The sequence below is a fragment of the Arctopsyche grandis genome, chromosome 8 (genome assembly GCF_051622035.1).
Source record: "Arctopsyche grandis isolate Sample6627 chromosome 8, ASM5162203v2, whole genome shotgun sequence".
Lineage (NCBI taxonomy): Eukaryota > Metazoa > Arthropoda > Insecta > Trichoptera > Hydropsychidae > Arctopsyche > Arctopsyche grandis.
This window is the reverse complement of record NC_135362.1, coordinates 11,322,980-11,332,086: the sequence shown is the minus strand read 5'-3', so window position 1 is coordinate 11,332,086 and position 9,107 is coordinate 11,322,980. Positions and strand designations below refer to the sequence as shown.

The window sequence follows — 9,107 nt, the reverse complement described above, 5'->3', positions numbered from 1 at the left end:
ATGAGGTGGAAAATCACAGAAAACCACTTACATACACACGTACTTTAATATTTCATCCATTATGAACAATATTCCTTTAACCTTAAAGGAAGAAGGCTTCGAATATTTAGCAATGTCGTTATTTAAATATTATCATTAGAAACAATCGCAGGAAGACCATAAAGTCCACCATCAAATCACAAATACATGATTTTCGACTGGTCGAAATTCAAATTACTCACAATCATGTCGATTTTCAATATTTTTTTTACTTTAAAATATAACACTGATAATTTTTTAAATAAGTCAGGTATTGCAAAATAATTCACACGATATATGTGACACATTTATCGTGTGTTTTGAGTAATGAATAATTAAGGTAAATAACATTACCGTGAATTAAAAAATATACCTATATAATCTCTTAACTTGTCATGACTTGTTTTTATGAAAACACGACACATTTACACAAGTAAAATTAAAATAACTAAACAATTACAATAAAAAATATGATGTTAATAACGTATTATACATATGTAAATATATTCTCTGACAATTATAATTGAAACTATTAAAATACAACACATATCTATCATAAAAGAAAATATACATACAGATATTATAAATTTTAACTAAATTATTAATATTCGAAATAACTTTTATATATATATAATTATAATAACAATTTGATAAAATAGATTTTGCATTATTTAATATGCCAAAGTTTTTTATAATACATACATATAAAATTTTATATTCTTCTTAGCATTAATTATAGAATATCATATTTTATAGTAAGAACTCTCTCGGTTGAAGTATATTTCCAATTCATCTTTTGATCTATTGCCAATTGATTGGTGACAAATTTTATATAATCAAAATTTTACTTGATATTACATTAATTCTGTAATATTTATCATGTGTCAAACAACGTAATGGATACAAAAATATATATGTATTAATATACAATAAAATACTGCAATATCAATCATTAAAATCAATACTATACGTCATTCTTGATGTTTTTTACAGTTTTTATCACCATATATAACATAAATGTGTATATATGTATAATTCAAAGAATTTGGCATATATATTGTATACAAACTTCCAGTATAAAAAAATAAATTATAAATATTTTTAGTTAATAGTTCTTTGTAGCACTAAAATTGTATTCTATTCAAAATTGGAGAATTTTATGATGTAAGAAAGTGCTGTAATAGTAAACAAATTAAAATATTATATCATTATTTGGAACAATTCAATGAATAAGAAGACTATAACACGATATAAGATTAAACATTCTCAATAACCATTACGTAGTCACTAACGATGATAATTTTATATCAAATACTATCTATCGCAGCCGAAATTAATATGGCACTCACAACCACTATATATTCTCTTTTGCATGCATATTTAGATTTCGAAATTAAATAGGACGTAGATAAAAACACATCACCGATCCACTTTCATTATTTAATGATTGCCAATACGGAAACCTAAACATTCAACAGCGACAATGTCAACTAAAGGCATTCAAGCATATACATATAAATTGTGAGAAGGGAAGTTTGGACACTGTCTGACCAAGTTTTGAGATGTGGTGCGAAAAAGATAAACATTTAATAGAAGAAAGCACTACCACAATGACATTAAAATTTCTAATTAAAAAATACTCTATAAGGAAATGTGTAAAGGAAATAATTTCGAATTTATAATACTACCATACAAACACGTAATATATTAACATTCGGTAATGTTATGGAGGCCATCTTTAAAGCAATAAATATATCTAAATACGAAGACAATACTAGTAGCAAAGTCGTCCTAATCTTAAGGCGTCTTTTAGACTGAATGACCGAAAACAAAAACCTCCGACAAACACTCATTCCAAAAGCATATACGTAGAAAGTTTTTTATCATTTGACACAAAATTAAGTTGAAAGTTTCATTAAGACAAGCGGGTATATACGTTAATTACGTGATCATTCAGTGCACACCCTACATTAAAAGTAGGAGAACATCCAAAATGTGAAAAGTAAAAATTTGATCTATATAATGAGAAGCTTTTGCTGTTTATACCAATAGGCATAATACAGAACCAAATTGTGAACATAGAACGAATATAAATATTCCAAATGGAACTGTATACAAAATAAATATGTAATGACTAGCTCCATGTTTAGATAATAAACATCGTGAATACGTTTATTCGATATTCCCAGTTCACAATTAGCTTCTGTAAGCACATAGCAGAACACGTGTGATGTGGAATACATTATAGACAATAAAATAGCATAATAAAATATTTTTCAAACACAGTATGTATGTGTATATACAAAGAAAGAAAACGTTATACATTGTGATATGGTACAACAAATATTATCACAAGTGAAATATTTCAATTGAAATAAAAAAAATATTCATATATTGTATATACAGTTAGAATATAAGCGTAATAACATCATACATCAGGAAAACAATAAAAAAATGTTCACCGACGTCGACGGATGGAGGCTTTTTGTCCGGGGAGTCCGAAGAAACGTCTCGGTATAACCATTCGAGCATTTCCCTGTGCTGGACGACATCCCCCCGGTTGCTGAAGCATGGCGAGATGAGCAGCATAACCTTCAGTCAACACTATAGCAGAACTCAGCTGCTTTTTCCCCACCTTCCCGACAATATATATTTGCCTAGGATGCAATCCTATATTCGTATATACTCCTATATCTTTACTTGAACCGTAAGCGGTATGAACGATAACGCTGTGATTCTGAATCAGATTATTCAAATAGGCGGCTTTGTGTCCCAGTGGATCCGTCGACAGACCATCAGCAAAGGAGACTAAGCCGTGTGGGAAATTGTGTTGTCCTAACCAAGACACTACTTTCTGCTGCTGCATATCAGGACGTCCGGTGATATAGATAATCAAGTAGCCGAGCTCTTGCCAATGACGCACTACATCCACAGCACCAGCCCTGACTTTGGGATCGCGACCAGTAACGGACATGCTCGCCGTGAACGAGCCGTCGATACTGAAAACGACGCACTCAGTCAACGGGGGAATTATCGCCAGATGCATATCACAGCAGGTATGATCACCCCGCACGACCAATTTAATCGGGTATATTCCACAGCTGATAACTTTATCATCGGGCATCGTATAACTGACTCGGCCTGTTTTGTCTGTCACTTCCGTAGCGAGCATCAACCATTCTCCAGCCGGAGGTTCTTTCATTATGTGAATATCGATCTTTTCCCCGGCTAACGTTATCATATCTAGAGGTCCATACATGAATCGCGCCGATAGAGTAATGGAAGCTCCTTCTTTAGATATGACATCGTTGGCACGGTGGTTAGCGGCGACATTTTTTAACTTGACTGAAGTGCGTTTTTTGATCCACTTCTCCCTAGGTTGACCCGGTTTGAAGGAAGACATATCTTTCTCGTCTACACCACCGAACGAAGCTACATCAAAATGACCGACTTGACGTAAAATAAACGCTATCACATCGGAACTTTCCCAGTAGCTAGCGTGGAAGAGATGCGGAAGAGCGTGAGTTGGAAAGTTGTTTAAGCCTTCAGGACAATACAAGGCATAATCCAATCTCTTACTACCCCACCATTTCTGCTGCAGAGCGTTTACTGTCATCAAAGGTATATTGTCGACCAACCCGCTGACAGTGCTTTGCATTGACACCTCGGATAAACGACGCATAACAGGCGTTGCTGGTGTTAATGTATCGCCGAATATTTGTGGATGGCTATGAATGAGCTCTAATAAATGACAGGGTTGGCCATTTCCAAGAGGAAACTTTGCATATCGAGGCACATTGATCGGGGGCAATATTGAGAATCGGGCCGATAGTAAAGGTTCTAATCGGGCAGCGACGGGATCCGTAGGATGGAATAGATTATATATTTGTTGTAAAGGAGGCTTTGCAATGATTTGAGCTTTATCTCCGGATATTTTTCTAGACGCTAATATAAGAGAAAGAGGACTGCCAAACATAAAAAAGTCAGTAATATCAAAATCAAGCTTTAACTGGTGTTCGCTAGTAGACGACGATCGTCTCCTTGGAGACGGTGCTGTTAAATGTTGTTTAGAACTTTGTTCAATTCCAATTTCATTATAAACATTTATATCCGTGTCAAGAATACTATTTTCGCTAGCGTGTCTTGATTGGTACTGTTGTGAACGGCAAAGAGCATCGTATCCCACAATAGAACCCATACTATCACCGATGAAATAAACTTGACCGGTGAATCCTCTACCTTCATCCGATTTTAAAAATTCTTGATAAACAGTATTCGCTCCATGGATGGTGCGAGATACACATTCATAATAGTCCGGAGACGTCGTTGCCAATATAGGAATAGCACCGATAGGTATCAAATCGTGCGTAATATACGGAACATCGACACTAGACGGCGATACGTCGAAGCTATACGGACTGAGTGTAGATAGAACACCCAAGGCTTCAGTACAGATTGGAGGGCAAGATACTAATTTAACTACTATACGTCCCACCATGGTTGGGTAATGTTGTCTCATAACAGATTCAAATGCGCCACGGAATGTGGTTATATCCGATTTTTTCGCCATCATGTCGACGGTAGCATCCAGTGCACTTCCAGCGTGTAGGACTAGGAGTAAAACGGTGGTGGAGCATGTATGATGTGATGAACTTTCAGGGCACGCAGCGTCGACACTATTTCCACTTTGTAGGGTGTAAAGACGTTTGGGACCTCTTTCCGATGCAACTCTTTGTAAAAATGTGTGATTGAATATGCTGTCTTCGTTTGATTGGTGAACTTGTGTGGGAGAAACGTCTAGTTCGGCTTCATCTAAAGAGCCCATTGAAGACCACTTAGTCATCGAAACTTCGTTTGCTTCTTGACAATCAAAGAATTCATCTTCAGATTCTGTTTCCGCTTCAGACTCCCTAACGATACTCTCCATTCTCCAATTTACCATTTGAACTTCTAAACTCTTTATAGACCCACAAGATGACGACCTTAGCTTTGACGACTGCCAAAGACGACGCTCGGCTGATGGGGAATCGTCCAACTTTTTATTTTTGATAGTTTCGGTAGATTTTTGAAAATCTGATGCCTTTTTGGTCATCACAGGACTAGATATTTCTTCGTGTTTTTCGATAGACGTCATCGTTGCAGCGAGAGATTTGGAACTTTCGTTTTGTGACGAACTAGGAAATTCCACATCAGAATCTGAATCTCCGCCCATTTTTCTTTGTAAAGCCAATTGCGTTTGCTTTTCAATCTCTCTGATATCATCCATAGTGAGACCGTGCCATTCGTCTTGCCAAGCCCATGCTTGACGATGTGCTCTGAGCATCGTTTTCCTGAGAGCGACGTCGTGAATGAACTTTTCTAATTTTGATTGCATTCCCCAATATCTGAACTCCACTCGGCACAATTTGTAAGCACACATCAGAGACTTTCCATTGGATAAAGGCTGAGACTTGCCTTGCACTTCCCGCCAATGATCATCCAACCACGTGTCTGTTAAAGGGCCCCGTCTACATTTTTCAGATACATACAACTTGGGATCCTCCTCTTTAACGTAATCAGCACCATAAAGTTGATCTCTCACCACATCAATAACGTCAACAATGCGATTCCTTAAATCGCTGCCGGTCAGTTTAAAAACATTCTCCTGGTGACCGTTATCACCAAAGTAGTATGTTTCAATTTCTAAAGAAAATTTTTCAACAAAAGGACATGTGTATCGAGTCTTGGTATAAGGATAAGCATTCCAAGCCTCTTCTTCGACAGTAAGAGCCGATTTGGGCAAGAGACCTTTAAACCAGCCAGGTAAATGACTTCCGACGTGATATATTTTTCTCGTATATTGTCCATTTCCACCGGGTCCGTCTTCATAGGGTTCATTCACGATAATCTCTACGCCACTACCTTCGCCAGAACTTTCCTCTCTACTTTTCTTGGCGATCATATAAAGCTGAGCAATCCTATACTCTTCCACCGTCAGTGGAAGAGGAATACGATACTCCTTTATCAACATTGTGTAGTTTTAGCACATTCTAGTACTTTTTAAATTGATGTTTTGTTTTTCATTTATTATCTTCAGGATACATTCAAACTCAATTTGGAATCACATTACAGCGTCTAAAAAAGAAAAAAACAATTATTCCCATATAAAAATACTATAATATTTTACTAAGTGAAATATTCGTGTGTTTTTATCAATTGTATGACAAGTGTATATGAAAAAAGACTTATCGCTTATATAAAAATATGACTTTATTACATTCTATTATAATCCCGCATAACTGATTACAAATATGATTCCACCGGCTGTTAGATATCTTTCGAAATACGATACGAATTACATCAGATTAGAAATTTAGTTAGGCAACCGGCAGTTAAATAAAGCATTTCATTAAAAATTATTAAATAGCATTATTAAATGCTATTTTTTATGTTTATGTATGGATGTATTTATGTTTATGTTTAATTGTTATTTTGTTTTTTTTTTTTTTTTGTGTTATATTTTTTGACCATTGTGGCGCTTTAGGAATTCCTGTTATGCCACAATGGTCTGTTTAGAATAAATAAATAAATAAATTATTGTTGATAATAATTAAAACTATACAAGACAAAATGACTGTATACAACAGATTAAAATGACTTTTTGTAAACATTTTTAGATCGTTGTTGAGTATATTCTCAAAAAAACTTGGCAACACAACACAGGATTCAAAGCGTTAAATAGTCATTCAAAACTTAATCGAATACATATTGTCAGAAGCAACAAAATTAAACGGTAAACTTTAATCTTTGCTCAGACACGACAAAAAATCTAACAGGAAAACCGGAATAAATAATACAATACACGCACACAATTGACGCATATACAAGGTAATTTGAAGAAAACCTTGAGTGCTATAACTTATATAAATACTCAAATTAGTCGCAATGGTACATGTATAATTCAATTGAAAGGTGTTTATTTTTAATATGACAAAATAATAAAAAAAAAAACACAACTATTTTGAGCAACAAAATATACTATACATAAATTTAAATATATGAGAATAACAAGACGGTAAAAATATAGGAAACGGAATGCATTAGATGCAACCTTGTTATCAACATAAGCCAGACAACGTTCCAAATGAAGGAAACCGTGACTGAGAGATGAGATCGTAGTGATATTTACGGAAGAAATGTGTGCGTAGAGATGCAGATGCAGATGCTGATGCTGATGCTGATGCTGATTCGGATATGCAGTGGAAGTATGCATAGACGTGGATGTGGAAGTGGACGTAGACAAAGTCGTAGAGGTAGTCGTAGACGTAGCAGAGGCTGCGACGGGTTTTACCCCAGCGAGAAGAGAAATCTCGCAACGCGACCGACCACGGGCGGTGGCGCACCACCACTGAATACTAGTCTCGCGAACTTTGACATTTTAACAAAATGACCCTCGTTCATAGGCTTCGACTATTGTTCAATTTCATTCATCTGCACGAGTCACGACTGCTAACAACACATGATATAAACTACCACTACGCCTACAATTCAATCTCGGAACATACTTACATTTAAACATAGCAGCTATGTCTAATTCTATAAAATCTATTTTTTTATTTATTTTCCATCCATCCATTTTGTTGAGATTTTAGTTTATCTGAAAAACATATTTTTATAAAAAAAATGATTCAAGTAAATAATTTGAGCGCACGATTTTTTTTCTACGCTCCATTCAAAAAAATATTTGCACAAGATTTCGATAAACTTAGAAAAAATTTTAATTTGAAAGTAGTCTATGAACGGGGCTCAACGCGTGCGGTCAAAATCAATACATGCAATAATGTTGCCATGTTTAGTGTTATTGGTTAGCTGTAACCTAAATTTTCAAATTTTAACGAACAGTTTATATGTATGCTACTCGTCCATTTTGCAATTTTGATGGATATTGTCAGTGAAATTATTAATTTGTTTGCATATGATGCACAAATATGAAATTAGCTTTGGTTCGTGTCTACAATAATAAAACTTGTAATGTATACAAGATAAATATTATGCAATATAGTAATTAGTAAAGTGGAGACCTTGAATGTCTTTGTGTTCGAGTTACTTTTGTTCGCTATTAATAGGAAATGCTGTATGACTACACTGACTTTGATAAAAAAATTTTATTACGTACATACATATATACCAGGAAGGTATATATGTAAACTCCAGGCCTAACTAAACTTAAGACCTAACAGGTAAACTCCAATGCGCCTTCCTGGCCAATTACAAACAATGCAGCATTTTTATTACATATGTCGCTGAATTATGAGACACTGAAAATCGAAATTAATTATCTCTGAATTTCAGCGTATAAATAAATTTTATTGTACAGTAATCATACTCAAATAGTGGTGACATAATAGGTAAGAAGGTTTTTTTAGCCAATTTAATCGAGGAACCGTTTCAACAATGAAATCAGAAAAATTGGCGAACTCTGATAAAAACGATCGACCTCGAGTCACAAATATCCAATTCTGACCAGCAACATTACAGATATACTCAGAATAAATTCTTTTCAATCGAAGTCAACTCACGAGATCGAACACGCGCTGTGCCTTTTGGTGATAGGCAAAAGTCCAACCGAGCAATGCTGCTGGCCACAAATAACCAACTATATTACACAATAAACTTCATTCTCCATACTTCTTCACAATATTATTTATTCTAAAAGACAACCGTGAATAACTTGATCAAAACGGTTCGGTGATTATTCCGCAAAAACTCCATTAATCGAAATACTGTACTAATCACGCGAAATATTGTATTAGAGAGAACTAGAGTGTCAGATGTTCCGTGATCGAGATTTTAGCGACTTGCGCGAGATCGCTTTTTGCGGAATAATCGTGAATACGGAATATCTGGCGCTCGAGTTCTTGTTAATATATTTATGATAATTTGCGTTTGCAACTGTCGATAGATGGAATTTTCAGCTGCCGGATGTTTCGTGGTCGTGATTTTAGTGAAATTGTGCGGAAAAATCACCGAACCGTTTTACACGATGCAAGTGAAACAACTGAAATCTGCTTTTACATTTTGATGATAATTTTTTTATTATTTTATCATTT

At 34.9% G+C, this 9,107-nt stretch overlaps 1 protein-coding gene across 1 annotated transcript; it reads right to left on the bottom strand.

Moving 5' to 3' along the window:
* Positions 1–1,451: 1,451 nt before the first annotated feature.
* Positions 1,452–7,407, bottom strand: rdgB (retinal degeneration B). The gene is made up of 2 exons (XM_077436828.1): positions 7,187–7,407; positions 1,452–6,132 (listed from the first exon to the last, which is right to left on the bottom strand). The coding sequence occupies exon 2, from the start codon at positions 6,026–6,028 to the stop codon at positions 2,477–2,479; it is 3,552 nt and encodes a 1,183-aa protein (XP_077292954.1). The 5' UTR covers positions 6,029–6,132; positions 7,187–7,407; the 3' UTR covers positions 1,452–2,476.
* Positions 7,408–9,107: the final 1,700 nt, after the last annotated feature.

Excerpts from the sequence above, each read along its gene's own strand:
- rdgB (XM_077436828.1), bottom strand. The coding sequence starts at position 6,028 with ATGTTGATAAAGGAGTATCGTATTCCTCTTCCACTGACGGTGGAAGAG.